The 23041-nt window shown below is 43.1% G+C and overlaps 1 protein-coding gene across 12 annotated transcripts in view; it reads left to right on the top strand.

Annotated features, from left to right (window-relative positions):
* The window catches only part of SLC15A2 (solute carrier family 15 member 2), a 73192-nt gene that overhangs the window by 16602 nt on the left and 33549 nt on the right, over window positions 1-23041 (top strand). For 4 of the 12 annotated variants that reach the window (XM_017740186.1, XM_017740185.1, XM_017740184.1 and 1 more), the window contains exons 1-8: window positions 34-735; window positions 8002-8048; window positions 11319-11406; window positions 12021-12162; window positions 14001-14093; window positions 15186-15285; window positions 20290-20380; window positions 22440-22517. In XM_017740186.1, the coding sequence (XP_017595675.1) occupies window positions 618-735; window positions 8002-8048; window positions 11319-11406; window positions 12021-12162; window positions 14001-14093; window positions 15186-15285; window positions 20290-20380; window positions 22440-22517 (757 nt within the window). In that variant the 5' untranslated portion in view covers window positions 34-617. Of the gene's footprint in view, window positions 1-28; window positions 736-3459; window positions 3532-7632; window positions 7700-7734; window positions 8049-9067; window positions 9148-11318; window positions 11407-12020; window positions 12163-14000; window positions 14094-15185; window positions 15286-20289; window positions 20381-22439; window positions 22518-23041 lie in introns of those variants that run through there. The other 8 variants (XM_017740191.1, XM_017740188.1, XM_017740192.1 and 5 more) reach the window with 7 other exon arrangements.

Here is a 23041-nt window from a genome sequence, read left to right as displayed (position 1 = left end):
CCCTGTGAGCTGGTTGTGCGGAATAGAGTAGTTATAGGATTTCTGGTTTCTCAGTACCAACTGCCTCTCACTGAAGCCAGTGAAAGCAGCATTTTACTCAGGACCAGGGTGGGAGAGGGAGCGGGACACACCACCAGAAGAGAGCTACTGGTCAGCTGAGAGATCGGTGCAGAAAGAGAAAACTCCCAAGGCAGTATCTGTACCAGAGGCCGGAAGTGAGCACGGAGAGTAGGGCAATGCACCCACGGGGTGGCTGAGACACTGGATGCGACTGTCTTTCACAGCGTTCCTCCAGACCCAGGCTGCTGCAGGCTGTGATGTCTTCAGTGGCTCAGCTGTCCCGTGGAGCCTGTGGCACAATAAATCAGTAGCTGTTTCTCACTTGCTCTGATAATACTGCAGGCGGGGCAGCTGAACAGAGAGACTGCTGGGCTGGCATGCGAGAGGCTTCAGCGGAGTCTACCTTCATCAGGATGTTTCTTCCTTCTTTTGCTCTTTTCTGAAATGGAGGTACTGATAACTGCTGAGTGAGATGCCCTGAGAGCTGCTGCTGAAAGGCACTATGTGAGATTCTGCTTCTGAAACCACCAGGGGAGAAAATATTCTTGGGACACCAAATGGTCCTCAAGTGTTTTTCCAAAGTTCTGCCTCCCCACATCCATCTTTCTTCCAGCTGCAGTGGAGCACCTCCCACCTTCTCACACCAGGAAGGGGACGACCCAGCCTCAGCTCCAGGCAAGTGGACTGGGTAAACCTTTAGATTTTTCTGTTTCCAGGCTCTCTCTGTTATTCAGAGGTTTTGAACAGAGAGCCTGAGTTGAGCCTGAGCTAGACAGGTGTGGCATTGGGTGCCTGAGGGACCAGCACACCTTGTGACAGTCAGAACTGATCACTTGCACCCGAGAGAGACCAACAGCACTAACTACTGTTAGAAACCGAGCTCACATGCCCTTGCACACCTATCTTGGCTCTCCTTTTCTGCATTTATTTTTTTTCAGAGCACTCTCTCTTTTGCTAACTTTACATACCTATGTGAACACTAAAAATAGCTATTGTTTCAACTAGGAACTGTCTCTAAGAAGTGGGCAGCATTCCTAAAATGCCTTAAATTTCTATAAAGGGGGAATAAAGGACTGTCAGGAAAGGCAGAACATAGAAACATCCCAGGGACTGCACATGTTTCCATTGCCTGGAGCCCCTGGATGTACATTTTCTCCATGTCGACCTTATTGAAACCAGTGCTACCAGTCAGCATGGTACCTTATACCATAGCAACAAGTACAGCTTAGAAGTGAAGGGGAAAATAGCTGGAAAATAATTCAAGAGGTCACTTAGCCCATCTCCTTACTGACAGCCTGAATAGTTAAATTATTCCTGATTTTCTATGTAATACATAGCTTTCCTTGGTATTCATTTGCTGTTCATCAGTGGTCTGTTCTGAAAGATCTCAAGTCTTATTCTGGAACCAGTCTCCATTTTTTGTTCAGTGGTTTTGTGATACTCTCATCTTGAGAACCTAGAAAGTAATTTAAATTCATGGTTGTATTTTGTTTGTGCTGAGTTTTCTTCATTTCCTGCCTCAGCTCTCTCATGCCCTGTGTTTTGCTTGAACATTCCCTCCAATGAAGAGAAAAATCCTAATTTTCCCTAGCTATGATGGCCTCTTAAAAAGTTGTTCACAAATAAAAGCCCTTCCTCATGTGTTCCCCCTCTGCCCCTTAATCTTCTAAAAGAAGTCACAAGCATTACCAAGTGAAGCTTTTTATTTTTCCCAACAATTATTCTCCCTCCAGCTTTTCTTCTCTATTGCATTGTCTGGCCTGTAGTGCTCATATGTCTTTTCTGCTTGTTTTTCACAGTGCTTGCCCAGAGTCTCACGCTGCTGGCTTTGCCATGCTGCGCTTTGTACTTATCTGTGCTGTATCTTCTTATAATATGAATAGCACTCCCTGGATCCTGGCCATACTTCCTACATTATAGATTTAAATTCTTCTTACCATCTATCTTTTCTTTAATATCTCTTCTGTGCACAGCCTTCTCTTTTGTAGCCATTATTAAAGTTTTGCTTCAGTCCTTCTTTCGCAAGCACCTCATGATTTGCCATCATCTTTTTATGAGTTGTTCATGCTGTTCTTCTTCTTTCACTTCAGGCTTTGCATCCCTTGTTGCTCTATCAAATGAATCATCATCTGTAGGAATTTATTCCTCATTTCATGTTGGAATTTGATCGTGATCAGCTTAGGCTGCTCACTATTGCACATATAAGTAGCTATTGTTGCGTGCTTCTCTTCACTCTTAAATTCAGGTGTCTCTCGCTGTTTCCCTAGTGCATCATTCTAGTCCTCCTGCCCAGTTCCACTGGATCATCCTATGTCCAGATAATAGCAGAGTTCATCAGGAACTGCCTGCCTGTTTGTAGCCTTGACTGTATCTTGAGGTGATGATGATAGTTATGGGGCCTTGAAGCAGGTGGGACTTGAGTGCAATAAAAAGGTGAAGGATGCAGATGACTTCAGGGCCATGATGTTGGGTGATGGACACCCCATTTTACTCTATTGCGGAACTCACAGAATTTCACTCTAAACTACTTCTGTGTCTGCAGAAAATATCTGGGGTTTTCCCCTGCAGAGGAGTTTCCATAAAGCCTCTCTGAAAGAAAGTCACAGCGGTTTAGAGAAGGTTATGGGGGAAAAGCAGAAAGGAGTAAACAGTGGAAGCACAGTAGAAAAATTGTTGATTTTCCTTCAGGCAGCTCATGGCTTGAAGGTGAAAAAGGGTCTGAGGGAACAGCTTGTCAATGTTGTATCTGCTTTGCTGTGTGATATGCAAAGAACTGGGAACTGGAGCCAGTCTGTCAAAGGTTGGTGAAACCCTGTGTGTCCTCACAACCTTAACCACTGGGTGTCCCATCCTTGGAAACATTCACAATCAGGTTTGACAGGGCTCTGAGCACCCTGGTCTAGTTGAAGATGTCCCTGCTTATTGGAGAGGAGTTGTACTGGATGGACTTTGATGGTCCCCTCTAGCCCAAACTGTTTTGTGATTCTATGATAGTGAAAGATATGTATAGTTAAGACCAGCTCTGTATCTGGGGTATAGTGTTGAAAATTTGGATTTGTGGCCAGCTGTAGATCCTGTCTAGTCACAGAGCCAGTCCCTGTCCTCATCCAAAGTAGTAATTTTATTGAAAGATAGTGTAGCTGCAGTGCGAAGTGATTGATCGTGAACATCCACGAAAGGTGCCATGCAGCCTCAGAGGCTGTATTCAAGAAAGGCAGATTCCCTATGACATTTGGGAGCTGAGAAGAGATGACTTCAGATCAGAAATAACTGGATGTTTAACTATTTTATTGGTGGCCAAAGGACTGCTGTTGGGAAGTGAAACATTAACAGCAGGGTGAAAAAGAGCCAGGATTGCTCAGCGAGGTTAATCTTCTGGCACAACAGAGCTGAGGTCGTCCAAGGCGCAGGAAGCAGCCAGAATGGCAGAGGGGGATGGCACACCACAGCCTGCAAAGGAAGCCCAAGCTGGTGAGGAATTTTTAGAAGATTTCTTCTTGCTGATTGTAAGATAAACTGAAGGCAAAAAGGCAAGAGGGGGGATGAGAAGTTTCTCTGATTGTTACAGGTTGACTTGTGACCCCATGACAGGCTCTTAAATATAGAGTAGGTACTTGATATTGTTAGTGGTATTAATCTAAATACCTTTACAATTTTGAGTCTGTAATGGCTGGCGAATAGAGGAGAGATGTGGGTTTGAAGGCTTCTGGCATATTTTCCTGGTTATTCAAATGATTTGATACATCATTTTCTTAAATTACTTTGAAGTTTGGGAGAAGTCTGCAGGCAATGGAAACCACTCTTGATCTGTCTAAATCAGTTAAGCCCTGCTCTTTCTTGTGATCAAAGAATTGGAGAAAATAAGCCAGAAGAAACCTCCAGAGGTTATCATGTCCTTCCAGGGTCTGGTCATTAAGCCCAGAGTGTTGCTGGCACACATTCATCTAGTTTCTTAAAACCTTATCTCAGAAACAGAGAAAGAGGAGAGAAATACATATAGGGTAAAAGGGTTATAAAAGTATGGCCATTGTATATGAATTAAAAATTAGACTCATTATTAAAAGATGAGTGTGCCTGAGCTGAAAATTAGGAAGGGATTGTTCAAGATGAATGCAGGTAAAAATGAAGAGATTCGTTGAATATAAACAGATTAAGGCACACAGTACTGCAGCAGGGAGCGGTGAGAATGTGAGGATTGTAAAAGCAATGTGAAAATGCAGATTCTCTTTCTGAGGTTTTGGGAACCAGAAAAAGTTAATTATGAACTGAAAATCATAGCAAAATGCATTCGTGGGAACTTCTGGCTATGCAAGGCATCTGGTAGTTGAATATTACATTTAAGTATGAATCATCCTACAGACTACCCAGTTGCATAAAGGATAATTCAGAAAAGAGCAAATCTTACAGAAAGCAGTCCTTGCTTTCATGCTTTCCAGGTGAAGTTGTTTGGCACAAGGTTTTCACAGAAATACAGGAGGACACCTCATCCATATGCCTGCTCTGGGACAGGACCTGATATTTATGTAGTCCCTAACACATTCTTATATAACAGACATCATGAGTTGTCTGAACCCTGCAGGCCAATCCACATCATCTCTGTTCCAGTGTTCATCTGTCCTTGCTGAAAGGGAAATTGGAAAAAGAAGCCCCAAATCTTCTTTACTGAAAAAAGTCAATTATTTCTGCCATCTTATCCTCAATGAAAGTGGGTAATAGTTCATCTCTCTGGCTGTTTTTCCTATCAGTGAATAGGAGTAGCATTTGGTAGTCTCCTAAATTTCATCATTTTCATTACAGAGTTGTAAAATGGTTTCTCCTATTTTGCAACACCATTTTGGATTTGTACCCGGTTTTCCTCCAGGCTTCTCCACCCTGGTTTTGGGCACAAATGAGAGCACCATGCTGGCTGTGCTGAAGTTTTCTCTGCTCAAGGAAAAGCTGAGGACCTGTATGTTTCATGCTTTCCTAATCTGATGGAAAATCATTGATAGATACTCTTAGAGGGATTTCCTAGTCATCCACTATTATGGGCATTTCATACGGACCCTATTTCCTTGTGAGGGATCAGAGACACTAGAGTTAGGATATATCACATACAGAGCTGCTCTAGCTGTTACTCCACTTACACTGTCACCAGAGAATAAGACAGTCTGGTTTGAGAGCATTTTTTCCAATATGAAATGCTGTTTTGTAATCCTTATTCTCCTTTTGGTGCTTAGAAGGGATTATCTGGTCAAGTATCTCTCTTGCTATGGAGGAACACACCTGGTGGAACAACCTACTTTTTTAGGGGCAGTGGTGATGCTTGTTCTGCTTTTGCCCTTCACAAGGGAAGTGGCTCAATATGGTATTCAGCACTTGAAGGTGAATTTCATCAGGCTCTGATGATCAGAGCACATTTGAGATATCCAAATATTGTTTAAGCAGCTTTTGTCTCATTTCACACGTACTCCTGCTGGTTCATTTCAAAGGTGTTGCATACCTTGTTGCAATTTATTTTTTAGTGAAAATAACAAAAAGCACACAAGTTTCCTGGCTTCTCTGGATAAGCTTTTGTTTGCTTGTTTTCTGGTTTAAATAACAGCTTTTCATTTTCCTTCCTCTTTCTCCAATATTGACAGCATTTCTAACACCTTTTCTTATTGCCTTTTGTGTCCTCTTGCTAGCTGTAGTTCATTTTGTGCCTTAGCTTTGCTGGCACATCTCTACCACTCCGTGTTTGATCTGTTTGTCTATACTTGTCTTCAGAAATGCCACCTTATTTCCATTTGTGGTACAATTCCTTCCTGATTTTCAGTCCAGGACACACAGGTCTCCTTCTATCAAGTATTATTCTGTATTTGTATCTGAGGTGCTTGCAAATTTATTCTCCTAAACTTGTTTTTGCTGTTTGCTACAAGTTACCATTTATTGCCAGACATTTGAATTCCTTTTCTCCCTTTCTGTCTGAGAAGACCTTCTGGCAGCTAATGGCCTAAACAGCTCTGCAGTGTATTAGACAAGTGGTATGTTAATCCTACTGACTGATAGTGTTTTTCATGCTAGTATTAAAAAAAATTATCATTTTGCTTATGTGACGCATGGGGCTGTGTACACACAGAGGAAATATATCAGCAGGAGGCCAAAAATATTAAGGCATCACACTGCAGCAGCATGGGAGCGCTGTGCAACGGATGGTGAAACCTTTCCTGTCTTCCTTTTGTATTGTTCCTTTAATAACTCTGTTGCTGTGTTTGCTCTGCTTGCCTGTGTGTGGCAGAAGACAGCAGGTTTCTACTGGGAGCTGTATAGAAATACCTGGGGCATGAGATGCCAGCAGATGGCTCAGAAATATTTCTGCTGCCTCTAGCATGGGGTCAGACTTGCAGGACACAAGTACGTGCCAGCCTGGTGTGTGGTGACAGGACCCATGTGAACAAGACCTGTTCTGCCCCCAGCACTGGGTCTGCTTTTGAGTCACTCATACTCATGAAAAGGGCTTGACAAACCTGAGCTCCCTGGAGGCTGGACCCAGGTGAAAAGCAAGGCTCTGCGTGTGTGCAGATCACTGGGAGGGCTGAAGACAAGAGCTGGTTTGTGGCTGTACAGGGGAGGTACCAAACTGTTGCTTTGCCACTGCTGTAGAAGAAACAAGGATCAAGAAAGGGGCAGAACTTTCTGGTGCCATCTAAAGTTTGGCCTTCAAGTTAGCTGCCCAGTTGACCCCATGTTTAGCTGCCCAGCTAGCAGGAGTGAAACAGAATCCCTGGGGATTTTCAGAGGAAGCAATGCCAGAGCACATGAAGGAATGTGGACAGTAATTATATTTCCTCTGTGCAGTCTGTCACATCTGATTCCCTTGTGTAAGTGTTCTCCATGTCTTGTTAACAGTAACTGAAGCCAGATTAAGGATCTGTGGTGTGGCCAAAGGCTTCTTTCCTGGTTTGTCAGCTGCAAACCTGGTTCTTGTGATAACCAGGCACTATCAGCAGCTCGAGCTAAGGATGAGTTTATGCAGACTCCTTGTACCAGCTGTGGTTTCTGGGTGTGGTCTGTGCTTTGCTTATAAGAGAAGGGAGAAATATTTGGGAAAATTCTCTGAACATTTGTCTTTTAAAGAAGCCAAATGTAAGAGGAAAAAGAAACCTCTGCACTGTGCCGAGGATACAGCAGAGCCACAAGCGCTGAGGATAATTTATGGGAAGGTTGTGAATTTTGCTCTGTAATAGAAAATAGAGGAATTGGGCTGCTTCTGGGTGCTGGCTGTGTCCCCTTGATTAAGCTGTCTCATGGGAAAAGGCAAGGTCATTCTAGGGAATTGGTGTGAGAATGAACCCTGGATCACTTCACCCCTGCAGTAGCAAAGAAATGATTTAACACAGTGCAGGCATCTGTGACATCCAGTGTCCAAGGGTTTGGTGTGATGAGCATTTTAGTAGTTATGTCTTGGAACACGTGGCTTTCCAGTGAAATGAGATCCCTGCTGAGTAAACCTGTCATTACCACATCGGGAGGGCGATGCACGCTCTGCTCCTAAATCTGCAGGCTGTAGGTGTATCTGGGACCTGGGATTTTTATTCAGCTCACATCTGTGCAGCATCCAGCACCATGCTGGGCTGGTGCACGTACAATAGCTGGGGGAATGCCAAACAACAGGGAGGTCTGTGCCACGAAGTACTGACAGCCCCAACCTGTGACTAATTTAGGCTGTGTTCCCTGACTCTTCTTGAACTCTGGAGTTGTCTTTCCTGGTAGCATCTCCCTCCCTTTTCTGCCCTGGCTGCACAAATGTGCTCAATTAGGGTTAACTCAAACTGAATCAAACTTCGTGCCTGAGGTTGGAAATCTTCCCAGTCAACTCACCACAGCCACATAGCATGGTGGGAGACAAGGCGAGAGGGGAGATGAACGCTTTTCAGAGGAATGAATCCAAGGAAACTTTGTTCACTTTTATTTCTGCAGGAGATGATCCCCCCAAAGGAGATTCCCCTCTTCAGAAAAAATCCCCGGTAAGTGTTACTGCTGGTTTCCTTTGCTTTGCTTTCTGCTCAGCTTGTTCTAAACATTGCAAGATCTCTCTGTTCTCTCCTCTGTTGTGCTCTGGCTAGAGACAAACACCCTTTCTTGCAGAGAGTTGAAATAAGCCTTAACAACTCAAGGCAAAAATCCCTCCACTAACCTGATTAGGTTAAGAAAGTGCAGCTTAAAGGGAAAACACAAACTGTCTGAATGTTTGGGGAAAAGGGTAAGGATTTTTATTGCTTTTTTCCTGAACACTACTTTCCTTGTGGGAAAGAACTTAGATCTCTGAAGTGGATGGGGATGTTGTGCATAGAAGGAGAGAGTTGAACTGTGTTTAGTTTGATGAAACCCATCAGGGAAGGGTACCCAGACACTGAAAAGCAGAAGGAAGGACCAGGATTGAGGACAGGCCGCTGGTGAGTGTTACAGAGCCCAGCTGTAGTGCCAGAGCCTTGGGTTTACATCTTTGAATGTGATTTAAAGCCTAATTCAGGTGAACGTTGCAGCTTTGATGTTTGTGCAGGTTTTCAGGCTAATTCTTGTTGAGTGCTTGACTCCTAAGAACTGTTCACTGCATTGGCTTCAGGGAGAATTTGGCTTATATTGCAGCTGCTTTGACTTGCAGGATAATATGTAATACTTGGTCTTAAAACTCACAGTCATGTCATTAGCAAACCAACTATTTAACTCAATTTTAATTACTGTGCAGACATTAACTATTAGATATCCAGTGCTCCTGGGAAATAGTAATCTTTATCCCATTTTGCCATTAGTCAGCAAAAAGAGTTGAGAACAAATGTCTCCTGTAGTGGGGACTTTAAATGAACTTTCTTTTTTCCAAAAACACAGCCTATCAACTTCCACAGTATCTTTAAGAGATCCATAATCCCACAGATCCCAGGCTTGCTGTGGTAGCTAAGCACTGCAGACTATCTGTGTGTTCATGAATCCAGGCTTAACCTCTTTGCTTTTCCTGGGGCTCCCTGCTGAGCACAGTCCTCCTCTGCGAAAACGAGCAAACTGCATCTGGCTCTCCACATGGATGAAAACTTCCCACTTTTGGATGTCCAGGCAGGCCATAGGCAGGTCAGTGATACAGTGGAGAGAATACATGAGAGTTTCTGCATGTGCTGATGCCATCTCATGACATACAAGCCAGATGGAAGTACCCCTGCTTGTAAGTCGTTGCTCTACATTTGTAAGCATTTACTCAGGATCCTGGCTCAGGTACTTGGGAAGGTTTAGCTGGGAAGTCACTGCCTCCTGCTCTTCTTTCCCTCCTTGCCCCTGCTCATCTGTAGGAGGTGCCCATTCCAGAGCAGGAGTGGCTGAAATGAGTCACTGCACCTTAAACCAGTGCAGTAAATCCACTGGGAGTTGTGCACTGGGTGTGGAGGAGTGAGTTCAGGCAGCAGCGCTCCTGCCACCTGTCCTCCTGGGTTTGAACAGTCACTTTCTGCATCTCCAGCAATTGTTATTAAATGCCATGAGTACTTACAGTGAAGTCTGGGAAAGAGAGGAAGAAAAAAATCCCTGTTGTACAATTTTACTTCAAATTTCAGAAAATGCCTCCCAGCACCCATACGAAACATAATCTGCCTCTTATGGATTTTCTTCTTTTATTATGAAAAACTTGTAGGAGAAAAATATTCTGTGTGTGCATATGGTTGTGTGTTTGTGCATTTACAGCTTATATATGCCACCATTTTTAGGCTAATCTAAAAGCAGGAGGCCCCAGTGAAGCCCACACTTTCTTACAAGCCATATTGCTGAGCACAATGGTTTCAGAGTAAATTACAGATGAAATGGATAATTATATATTTACTCTAGTAAAGCAAAAAGATCAAGGATTTCTTAGAGAAAGGCAGTCTATAAATAGTGAGAAAAATGTATACATATATATTATGTATAACAATGAATAAAAATATTTGTCTTTAGAGGGTTAAGTAATGGAAAGTAGGGGGGAGGTGGGAGTTGTGGAGTTTTGATTTTTTACAATCAGTCTGTTTTGTTGCTCTTTGATAATGTTGAAGAAGACAGCGTCATTAAGCTAGACTCTTCTAAACTTGATGCCATTGCTTTGGGAATCCAAATAAGCTTAGGTCTCTTGGTGGTGAAATAAACCTGAATAAACACATCTGGTTTGGTACTGTATTTGCATTTGGGACTCTGGGAAGAAATACAGGAATTCATTATTTCCAACCTGAGGCACAGAAATGCGTGTGAAGAGTTCATCTCACTTCACTGGCCCATACAATCACTGTTTAAAACTATAAATATAGTTGCAACTGTTAATATCACACTCCCCCCAAATCCCTCACCAAATCCATGGCCAGCCCCTCTCTCCCACTAATTGGCAGTGCTGTGAAAACCTGCTTTCCTGTTGCGAGGCAGTGGAGCTACTAAGCAGCTGGAAGCTGAAAGCTGCTTAGCTCAGACCACTGTGGGGTAACAAGGGGGACAGAGGCCCACACAAGGTCATGCCAAGTCTCCTCTGTTTAATGCCTTGTATTTCACTTGGGAAGTGCTGATGTTGGCTGGAGTAAAGTCAGGCTCAGCGAAAGAGTCGCCACACTCAGACAGATTTGACAGTCCCATCGCTGGGGTTTTTTAAAGTTCTGATTAATAAATTGAATTATCCATAGCTATGCCAGCAGTCTTGGAATATGAAATGGATGCCATGCCTGAGGGAGTGCCAGACAGAGAGCTGATGCTCTGCTTCAGTGAGTGGTGGCAAAGCTCGGCACAAGTGAGGTGCAGAGTTTGAGAGAAGGAGCAGCTTCACACACTGATGTAGACAGCAGATCTCTGAGGTCTCCCAGTTTCTGAGGCAAGGTCTGGTACAGGAAGAGGGAGCAGTTTTGGGGCAGGGTGGTAGCTTTATATGAAGTGCAGAAGAAAAGGCATCCAAAGGTGTTTTTTTGGTCCCAGTGACTTTTCTGCATTGCAGTGAAGAGTTGCTGGCACCCTTCCAGTGGAGTTCCTGGAACTCCATGTTGGGCTGCTGACAGCCCGTGAATCCCCATGGCAGTCCTTACTGGGCCCATGTCAGCCAGGCTGATTCACTGGGGAGCCTTAATCAGAGCAAGAGTATTGTGAGGTCCACTCTCTCCCTTGCATCCAGCTCACAGGCCAGTCAAGCAGCAGTGGGCACTTGGTTTTTGGACTGGACTCCTCTCCACCACCCAGACACTGTGGGAATATGTTGCTGAGGTGAAGGCTTTGACGGTTGGTATGTTCTTGTTTGTCTCCCACAGAAACTCTGTGGCTCCAACTACCCCCTGAGCATTGCCTTCATTGTGGTGAACGAGTTCTGCGAGCGCTTCTCCTACTATGGCATGCGAGGTATGTGGCCTGTCTGGGGACTGACTTTCCCATCCTGAGGTGTTTATACAAACTGGATTGGTGTTTCTGAGCTGTGCTGTGTGTAGTATCAACTGTCTTTCAAAGTTAATTGGTATTTTGGAATGTGTGTATGAACAGTGTACCCTAACACTGTTGCTATATCTGTGATGAGAAGTTGGGACTAGAGGGCTCCAAATGTACCTTCCAGTCTAAATTATTCTATAATTCTCTATATCAAAGCTGGTTTTCTACTATGTGATGTCTTTCACAGTTGATGTGCAATCAGTGTGTTTGGGAATTGAATCTTACAGGCACCTAATCTGCAAATAGAAAATGTGCGTAAACAGAACTACAGGTTAGGTTAAGATAAGCTAGAAAATACATTTCTCAGCTAAACATAAATGTTTATGAGCAAAGAATGTTGGATACTCATATATCTCATTTTAGCTTCTCCTGTGTCAGAGATTATGAGGAACAGGTCTGGAAGCACAAATCTTTCCACAGCAGTGCTCAGTTGCTAGGCAAATCAGTAGTTTTCTTGCCACCATGATCCTGCTTACCTGCAGAGATACACAGTAATTATCTGATATGATTTTTTTTTTGTTTTCTTTTAGCTGTCCTGACACTGTATTTCTTAAGCTTCTTCCACTGGGATGAAAATCTCTCCACTGCTGTGTACCATGCCTTTTCCGCGTTGTGTTATTTCACACCTGTCATCGGAGCCATCATGGCAGACTCATGGCTGGGGAAATATAAGTAAGTGAAGACATCTCTCTAATTCAGTCAGCATGCATCAACACTGTGCAGCCGGTGCAAGGGCAGTGCTCTGTGTGCCCCCAGTTTTGAGCTAGCTCAGAGTGCAGCAAAGACACACTTGTGAAGGTCAGCTCCTCTCTGTTAACAGAGCTGATCTGTTTGCTCATGCTGTTCTGTGCTCCTCTAACACCCAAGGGCCAATAGGCAACAAAGTTGGGACAAATTAAATGTCACAAGCACTCTTTTCCTCTACTGTCCTTCCCTACGTGTCTTCAGGAAGCTGAAGTGTAGGGCAACTAACCCTCAGTTTGCCAAGGTCTGCTTCTGAGAAGGATTCAGAGATAGTGAGGAAGCAATGTCATCATGTAGATCTCTCAGATTCAGATGAAATGTCACTAACTATAATGTACTTACTTACACTTCTCACAGCATAAGGAATGTGTCAGCACACCCACTTTTTATGCCTGAGAAACCTAGGTTCTCTCAAATCATCTCCATCAGCACATAACTAGGTAGACTCTTCCTGAGTAAGAGTCCTTAGGCAGTCTTCCCTTCTGATGATAAGTTGTGGAGCCAGCATCTGCCCCAGAGTGGTGATGACCAGCTGGATATAGGACTTTCTTTGCTTGGCACTGTTTTTTCATTGTCTGAGGAGTCTTGGCCATCAGGGTGATAAAGTGCAGCTGAACCCTTCTCTCTGGACTAAGCCTATCTGGCAGAAGAGTCTCAACAAGAAATAAACAACTGCCATATGCCTTTCCAGAAGAAAGTTCTTAAGGAGCTCTCAGTGTCCTTTTTTCTCTCTGCTCAGTTTTAGTAATTTTCTTGTCCCTTTGAATGAAAAAAATAACAGTGGGAGTTTATTAACTTCATTATTTAAGGTCGCCTAGCAATGTTCATTAGTATTTGAGGATGTCTATCTTGCAGCATGACGTTGTGAGAAGGTAAATCCTTATACAGACTCTGGTGTGTTAGGCAAGAGACTTGGAGTAATCCCTATAATTTAGTGGGAGGTGGCATTTGATGTAGTAGCTGGGCCTTGACCAATACCAAGGACAGATAACAGATTAGAGGGGCTTTTAGGAATGATCTGATGTGGCTCTAAATTATCTGTTGCAACCAGGGTTTGAATGCATCAGGGACCAGTTTCATGCTCAAAGCTCATAGGACTTCTTCTAGTGTCTCTGTCCTTTGATTCCCTCTGTATGTGTCTTCAGCACATGAATACATAGATTTCTCTTAGTCCTGAAGGTGATGAGGGAATAGAATTCACTCAAGTCTGATCATCCTACTCAGATTTCTTCTTCTGCCTCAGCAACACATGGGAGGCAGATAGATGAAGTCAGTCTTTCAGAGGTACTTGGGACCCAAAACAGACTTACAATGAGGAAACCACACTCCTAATTTACATTTGTTGGTTAGGTGGGTTGAATGTGGGCAACAGTCTCTAGAGATCCCTTCCAGTCAAGGGATTCACTTATGCACATCCTACAAAATGCCAGTTATTAATAATCTGGAAACTGAGTTGGACCTGAACAGTGCAGTCTTCCATGCGTGACAAGACTGGAACATTTTTTATTTATTCTGCTCAGTAACATCTACAAATAAAGCAGGGGCTATCCGTCCTTAATCTGAACCCATTTGCATATCTATTCCTTCTAGTGCACTCAGTGTTGACACAAAGGAATTGTAGCTGCCTGCTCTACCAGTGGTTGAACAAACCAGTTCCTTGTGTGTCTGCCAAGTAGAGCTGCCGTATCAGGGAGCATGGGCACACTCTGGTTTTGAATTGTTCATCACCCTGCACCTTCAGTCACTGCTGTTTGCTTTTCTCACAGGACGATCATCTACCTCTCCATTGTGTATGTTGCTGGCCATCTGATAAAATCAGTCGGTGCCATTCCATCCCTGGGCAACCAGGCAGTTCATGTGTAAGTAGCCCTTGAAGCCACAGTGCTGTAACAGGTTGTGATGGTAGTTGGCTTACCCAAGTCTGTAATTTGTTTCACCTCCATCAGTCCAGCATTTTTGGTGCTGTGCATGGATTTCTTTCATCAGGGAAGGGTTAGGAATGTCTGAGTAAGAGCAGAAGGATGGGTCTGGTGTGTGACCATGCCAGATGGAGTTGGAAATCACCACAGGGACTCTAACCCCTTTGACACAGGCACTGGGGATCACCCCTCTCTGCTATACCACGCTACTGGTTTGGTCTCCTCCATCCAACTGCCTGTACCAGGCTCCTTCCTCCCTCATTTCATCAGCACAGCTGCCCAGCTCAGCAAGGTTCCCCCATGTGCATGGGAACACAAAACTGAAATACGTTTTCTGATGACAGGGGAAGGGTCTGTCTCTTCCACAGGATACAACCCTCTAGGTTCTGAACTGATAGGCTTGTCAGAGTAGTGTCTCTGAAACCACCAAGCTGGTTTTGTCTGTGTGGTCATGACTCAAAAATATGCACATGCAGGCAGGAGCATATGTTGTTTACAGAACAGTTTTCTTTTGTCCCAGACCTGGCCAATCCTGATACTCTTGTTCCCTAGAGACATAATCTGTCAGGCCAACAATGGTATTTTGAAAACCAATGGGAAGTAGAAAGCACACAAGAATGAGTCTCATTTGAACAGCTTGTCTGCTCTTACCCAGGCTAGAAAGCTGCAAAAAGTACTCCCCTTTTTCTTTTTTTTCTTTTTCTTAATTGATCTCGGAAATCTTTTGTTGTCATATGAATGAAAAATAATTCCACAGCTCTTTGATCTCCTATATGTCTACTGGACCTCAGAACAACAAGAAACTGGCAAAACCAGTTTGGTTAATTGACTGGTATGGAGTGCAGGAATTAGGATAATTAACTTGTTTTTCAAATTATTAGGATATTTAACTTGTTTGTTTAGCTGGCTCACCATCACTACCTGTGTGCAAAAGACAACATTATCAGAAGAATCATGGTTGGGTGACACTAAAATACTCCCATAAGCACTGGAAAGATTTTGCAATGGTGATGTTTTTGTTCTTGCATGAAGGGTCCTGTCTATGGTTGGTCTGTTTTTGATCGCCCTTGGAACGGGAGGTATCAAGCCCTGTGTCTCTGCATTTGGTGGGGACCAGTTTGAAGAGGAACATGTAAGACTTCTTTTCTTTCCTAAAATATGCAGTGTCTGCTTACTTTGTGGGGATGTTTATGTGATCAAAATCCTGTTGTGCTAGAATAAGGGCCAGCTTGCTGCAAAAGACGTAGTAAGACAGGAGGTAGAATGGTTTGCATAAGACTTGAGAGAATTTTGATGCTTCAGGAAGGCAAAATGACAGCAGAACAGGATTGATACTGGAAAGGATAGGTCATAATTGCATCAAATCATCTAAATGTTAATTGGACATCAGAGTAGTTGAAAAATCCTGTCATGCATATCACAGAACTGTATATATCATGAACCAGCTTAACAGGGGTGATTGTAATGCACTGCAATGGAATACAGCAAATGAAAGAAAAGATTGTATCACCACCCTATGATTCTGTGGGATTTTTGCCTCAAATCAGTCATAGTCTGTGTCTCAGATGTTGTTCAGAAAGGACTGTGGGAAATTCTGGTCTTTTGAAGGTAGTGCCAAAATGGAAGGTTCTGAAGAATTAAGAAAATGTTTCTGTTTAGCTCTGTGTTGTGTATCCTGTGAATTGTAGTCCAGGTGCTTTGCGTCCTCATTCTCTGTCATGAGTGCTTAGCCCCTCATCTGCACTAATCTCAAACTCCCATTATTCAGCACAGGGGCTCAAGCAGGGATAAGGTAGTGCTTAAAGAAGCAAAGCAGGTCAGGAAGTGCTAATCCTCAGGCAAAATGCTAAATTTTTAAATTGACTTCAAGTTAAATAGATTTACGTTGACCTAACACACAAATAAAAATTTCCATTTTCTTAATGTCAAGTATTCAAATCAGCAAGTTCTGTGCATGGCATAAGTTGTCAAATATGTAGAAGGTCACTGCTACAAAAAGGAAAATAAGTGTTGGGGTCTGTGATGAGTAAGCTTAAACGGAAAGAGGATTATTTAGGATTGACAGTATGAAAAATTTTTCCAGAAATAGATCTAGAGAAATACTGGAAAATGCTAGGACCTTTGGGAGATGGAAATTCCCATCAATGGAGGCATTAAAGAAAGACATTAGACTAATAGTGTGTCAGGAAAAGCACTGGTAAAGATGGGTAAGAGTTGGCCCCTTGGCCTTGGACAAGGAGCCCGGTAGGGCAGTTTTCTCTTGTCTTTTGCAATGCCCCAGAATGTAGTCACCATGTAATGAAATAATACAGACTAAATTTAAAATTTTGGGAAGAGTTGTGCTTTCCCCACAACTGAGTGATGCTGAAGTGATGAAGCTTATGATTACTAGGAAGTAACAAAATGTGGGATATTCCATGGTCACTTGTCCAAAGCAGATCCTCCTGCAGGCATGTCCACACTGTGCTGTCAGTTGGATCTGGTGCTTTAGGGGATGCTGCAGAAGGGGGGATCAGCAATGCTCTGGTGGTCACCAGCCTCCCCAGTTGGCATAACTCTGACCAAAAGCAGGCTGGCAGCACAGCACACGTGCTCTGGGATAGCTGCATGCGTCCCAGTGCGTGGGCATCCTGGCTTGCTGCACCAATAGTTGTCCCAAAAGAATTCTGAGAGGTCCAACAGCAGCATTTACACAAGTGCTACTTCTATGAATATTAATGATTAATAGTGTTTATCCAGCATCTTTCAATTACCACCTAATTACAGTATGATAATATGTAACACTTATCTTCAGAGCGTTTTATAGACTTCAGCTAATGAATCTCAGCACCCTTCTCAGGCACATACATATTATTATCCCAAATTTACAACCACAGCTGAGTTACAGAGAGAAAACCTGAACTGCCTGTGGTTGTGTATGGGCCTGTACCCATTCTCCAGCATTCAGACTACATCTCTCCAACAAATTTATCAAATACAAAGGCTCAAACATTCACCTGTGTGTTACCTTCAAGAAAAACTAATTTAGAGAAAGAAAACTGTAAAAAGCATTCTGATAAGAACAATGTGTTCTGCTCTATTCATTCTTTTCAAAATAGAGAGTTTTCTCTTTTACCATTTTGAAATGACTTGGCCTTTCAGAAGAAACAAATGTTTTATGCCATGTGATAGGAAGTTTAAGTCATCAGAATTGGAATGAGAAGTTTTGATTTTGTAAGGAATGAAAGGTTTGGGGCCAACCAGAATATTTCTTCCCTCTGGAGTGGTGTTTGAGGGGACTTATGTTTTATTTTCTTCCACTCCAGGTAGGATGAAATAAGTTTTGAAAATTCCCTATGAAATGAAGCATTTGATTCCCCCTTAATTTTCAGGACACCAATAAACTTCAGCCGAGCCCTTAAGTACACAGGCTTAGTTGTTTAATCTGAAAACTAGGGCTGAGGTAGCTCTGTGTATAAATAACTAAATTGCCCCTGCTATTCCTAGATACAAGTTTATGTTTTGAGGTAAATGCACAACATCAATCTGATCCTCTTTTAAGTACTTCAGGAGCATAATAGTCTTGGACCTGCCACTTTGAGAACAGTACTACTACAGACTGTGATGGGGACTGATTTGGCAGGAGGTCAGATAGGGAAAATTGATTTATCTGCAGGAGATTTCCAAATGCATTTTTCTATGGGATTAGGAATCCAAGTTAAAAATGCCTGAACAAAATTATATTTACGATATGTCATATGAATGTGAAGCTGCTGCACATATTAATTAGAGACCAAAGCCGCTTTCAAACAGTGCTGGATGGTGTTTAAGGTGCTAAATAGCTTTCTCTTTGTTTCTTTATTTTCTGGTTGCCAAGGCGATCAGGATTATCATGTACAGTACCTTTTCTCAAATTAGCTAATCCAAATCATGTTGTTAAAGTATGTCTGCTCTAAAGATTAGGACAATAGGGAGGAAATTCTTTATTCCAATCAGTATAATTTGCAAGCTGCTGGGTCATTGTTTTTGTAGTTATTTCAGCTTTTCTCTGACCATTTTTCTTTCCATCACTAAAATCTGAAAATGTGGGAAATAAGATGCTCCAAATTCTTTATGCATAACTATCCTCTTCTCTTACCACCCCATTCTTTTTGGTAATTGTTATTCTAGACTTTATCATGTCAAGAGCTGTATGCTTGAGTTTATCACAGCTCTCAGAAATTCTGAGTTGCTCAGCTACGAAGGGTTAGAGACATGCCATGAGAATTTGGCTAGAAGAGGGCAGGACTGTGAGGGCTCTACTGCACCACCCTCGACAAGCCATGGGAGGGCCATCTAGGAATGGGGAAGATTGCTGAGGCTGCTCATTTCTCTAGTTTATTTTATGATGACAAGTAACTAGTCACAAAGGTAGAATGAAAAAGAAAATAAAATTTTACTAGTTTAGCAGTGGAAAGTTCTGGGTTATCAAAACCACCAGCAAGGAGTGGAATATAACAGATAGTGAGACCCCACTGCTGTTTTCTATTAACCATGAGAACATGCCATGGAGGTGATTTTTATAAGGCTTTCAAATCCTTTAGTCCAGGATAAATAATTTATGAGGAATGTGTGGGTTAGCCTTGAACACTCTAGGAAATAAAATTCTGGAAAAGCCAAGAACTCAAGTTGATGGGTGTGTGCTGGGTCAAGGCAGAAAGCCCTTAATCCAAGTAAGCAGACCCCCAGACTCCTTGATGGGTGGCAGTGGGAGGTGATGGGTCTCTCACCCTCACCTTCTCACCACCCACTTTGCAAGGGGACATAAAGAGAAGCCCTCCCATGCTCTCCCACCTCCCCCTTTCCCTGCAGTAATGCCCTCTGATAAGAGGCTTCTTGCTATATGAAGTAGCAATATTTCCTGTTGGCTGCACCATCAGTTACAGGAGGTTTTGTTACGTTTTTGGATCTCAGGATTCATTACTTTCAAGCTGTCCTCTTTCAGCTGCCTGCAATTCTTCACGTTGTCTCCAGTTTTCTAGCCTTGTGGATATTGTTGTCTCAGGTAGCAGACAGAAGCAGGACACATTAGAAGGAAAGGAGACAGAACAACAGTCCTTGAGGAGTTTCCTAGCACTCAGCTAAGTTAAAGTTTTGCATTCAAATGATGCTCAGGTCATAGAGATGTGGCTCAAGGTGCCCTAAGAAGCTCTCTGCCAGGCACCATGCCATGTCTGAAGCAGTTTTCCCCACTACCTTTATCAACTCAGGTGTCCCAGAGCTGGTGATACATGTGAGCACGGGGTAGGTCAGGTAGCCTGCTTTTGTTTCTCCTCTCTGCTGGCCCAGCCAGGCACAGGGAGGAGGTTAACACTGTATGCAGCACACCCGTGACTGTGCATGTATGTCCCTCCCACAAGCAAGGAGAGACTGCATGCACACATTACTCCTGCAAAAAGGACCAAACTCTGCGTCACATTCTTGATTCCTTCCAAATTATGAATTATGCAGGAAGAAAGAAGATCAACAGGCATCCTTTGACTCTATAAACTATAATATGTCACACCTTAAATTCAGAACTCTTTCTCTTAGAGTTCATCCCTCCGTCAGGCTCTTGAATTTGCTCCCCTAGATTTAATTTACCCTATTAGTTTGAGGTCGACTGGCCTCACCTTGGTGGTCTCTTCTTTGATGGATACTTTTCAATTGCTGGCACTCTTTAATCTGTGGTGTGATTACCAGTTCCTTAAAATATACTGGTTTCTTTTTCTATTTCTACACAGGAGAGGAGGGAAAAAAAAAAGGGCTCAGACACAGGAAGAAATTATGAGCTTGTCAAAGCGTGCCAAATTGGATTGAATTAGGTGACAAAGGATGTGAATCATGCTACTTGTTCTGAATAAGTAAATGCTCTCCCCTCCTTCCAGTCTCACAACACTTTCAAAGCAGTGGCTTTTCCTCTGAAATGCCAAAAAGCCCCAAAGCACTTCTCGAGTAACGTGAGATGATTTGTGTGAGCATTTACCATCACCTGAACACAAGCTTGTTTGCTTAACATTTTATGCACTTTGTGTCAATATTTACCCAGCCTTCCTAACAAGAGAATTGATAGTGTTCAATTTGCAAGCCCAATGCTGTGCCTTAGCCATGACATTGATATTGTCTTCTCTTGTTTCAGGCCTCGGAGAGAAGCAAGTTTTTTTCCATCTTCTATTTATCCATTAATGCTGGAAGTTTGATCTCCACGTTTGTAACTCCTGTATTAAGAGGTCAGTGTGGATTTAGAATAAAGCAATAAATTAGCTGCCCTCTAACTACTCTGCTGTGCATAGTTAGACTCTTAGGACAACAGAATGGCAGAAATGATATTATCTGTGGAGTGGTCAGTGTATTGCATTTGCACCTTGTTAATCCTGCTGTAGCAGCATTAACAGATTTATAATATAGGCTGACAAGTCACAGAAATTTATTCCTGGTTGTATTTCAAAGCTAGCCTGAACAGCAGAATTAAAATATGAAAGGTGGAAGGACCTATGGTCATCTAATCTCCATTGCCAGTGAAGGACTTGCCTTCAGGTTAACTATGGATGGGAAGTGATCTCTGCTGTCCTGTGCAGTGTCAGGACTGAAAAACTTATCAGGGCTGGTTTCAAAGTCCTACCTTCTCCCTCCCATGGGGTGCTGCTGACTTTTAGAGGGCTCTGTCCTGGCACTCAGGCTTGTCTGCATGGGTCTGCTTGCAAGATTGCTGCCCTGAGCAACTAGCCTTGAAGACAAAGCACAGGCCTATGCCCCATTTAAGACCTACTTTATATTCTAGCCTACTTGCAAAACCTTTTTTAGTCCCCGAGCCTTGCTGCACTTACTTCATTGTATTGCAGCGCTTCGAAGCCAAAGGGATTGGCACACTCTAAATACAGGCACAGAGGCAGAGCAGCAGGCCATAGGTGATGGGGACATGGACAAAGTAGTCTTCACATTTAGTTGCCATATTTTTCATTCCATTCCATGGCTTCCAGAAAGCTCTGTTTGTTTGGAGCATCATTTTAACAGGCTCTTGTCTCATGTTTACACCATGCATAGGGATAAAGACAAATGCTATATCTTTTATTCATTCTCTCTCTGGTGTCTCCAGGTCAGCATTCAGTTGGGAAGGGCTTTTGCTTAATGGGCAGATGAAAATCAAGTCCCTTCAAACATCAAAACATGCACCAATATAAACTAGTTGCAACATGGAATTGGAGAGGATGGGGAAAGAGTAACATTTTTGCTAAGTGTCAAGGCTTTTCTTGGAAGAGCATGAAATGCAGTTTGTAGACATTTGGTACGAATATGAAATATATACTTTTAGGTAGAGAAGTCCAATTCATTTAGCATATTAAAAGTTCAGTGTGCCCATAATGTTGCTCTCAGCTTTGTTGGATTTCAGCTAATTCGCTGTAAATAAGTAAATAAATGCTATGCATGCACACAGCTGTGCAGCTGTCTGTGACTGCCCTGCTACAACAAACAGGAGCATCTGAGGGCTTCATGGGTTGGTCTCCTGTTAACTCTGTTGGCTTACTTTAACCATTACTCCATGTGAGAATGCAGTAATATCTAGCCCCTGGCATTCAAACACTGACCCACTGCTGGCCTGCTGTTTGCAGCTGGAGCACGGTACAAGAACTGACCTGTTCCAAGAGGCCTGGGGTTTCAGTGAGCCACAGCTCAGATTGATCCAACCCGTCCTGTAGCACACCTGGCTTCCTAACGGGTTGCTGCAAGACCTGACATTTGGAGCAGGCTGCCCCTAGTGACATTGGTGTTAGGGAGGAAGGGGACTGGAGTTCTAAGGCTTATCCTGGGCTCCCACTTAACACAGTGCAGGCACTGGATTCCTCTTTGTCCACTGTAGGTCGCTATGAAATCAAATTCAGGTTTTTCACTCAAGACTGATGCAGCTGGCACAAAGAATGTGGAAACACAGTACTGGTTATTTAGATCTAGTCAAATACAGAATGGCTTCAGGTTGCTTTAAATGCTGTAGTTTTTTCCCCAATTACAATTCCTAGTACTTCTTTATACCTATTTGTCTGCCCCCTCCCTTCTACCATTTGCATCAATATCCCATTATCAGCTGCTTTTGCTGGCAGACACTAACCCTGCTTCCAAATTGTCTTCATCAAGGGAGGACAACTGTTTCAAGGAGATTCAATTCACAGTGTGAAGCACCAGCAAAGAAGATTTAAAACAGGGGAAGTGACTGATTTAGGGAAGCAAATCAAAAGCCCCAGTAACGTAAGTCTAGCTGTAATGAGGTGCTTTTATTTCTGACTTCTTTTTCAGGGGATGTGAAATGTTTTGGAGAGGATTGCTATGCCCTGGCTTTTGGTGTCCCAGCAGCACTGATGGTGTTGGCTCTTGGTGAGTGGAAACAGTGATGCTCATAATAGGAGTTACCATTTTTGAGTCCATGGCTAGATGAGAAAATGCACAAATTCACTAATTCTGGATGAATACTGTCGTGGCAAATGAAAGGGTTCAAGGTCACCCAACAATTCCCCAGTTCAGAACAGCAATAAATATCAGTAGTTTATTAATGGTGGGCAGACCATGGTTTTACTGCTATCTTTTATTGTGATACTGTTAAGGGTGTGGTCTGATGGATGTTTCACAGTATAATTGCTTTACTCTAATGCAAAGGGAGGCACCAAAATGATTCTCCTGGTGGCTTGCAGCTTTGCCTATGAGCAGGCATGGCCTTTGAACTGCGAGCTGAGCAGTCCTCAGAGACCCCCAGCTTATAGAAGAGAAGCTTAACATGCCACTTCTAACCTTTCCTCGGGCTTTTGGCAGCTCAGGGCCATCTTTAATGGCTCAGACTTCTGGTGCTGAATCTATGTGCTGCAGAAGGAGCTAAATGAGATGTTACTTTGTTCTGAGCTGTC

Source organism: Corvus brachyrhynchos, unplaced genomic scaffold, assembly GCF_000691975.1.
Source record: "Corvus brachyrhynchos isolate BGI_N302 unplaced genomic scaffold, ASM69197v1 scaffold126, whole genome shotgun sequence".
NCBI classification, from domain to species: Eukaryota; Metazoa; Chordata; class Aves; order Passeriformes; family Corvidae; genus Corvus; species Corvus brachyrhynchos.
The sequence above is the reverse complement of the archived record's forward strand: the minus strand, read 5'-3'. Positions and strand labels throughout refer to the sequence as shown.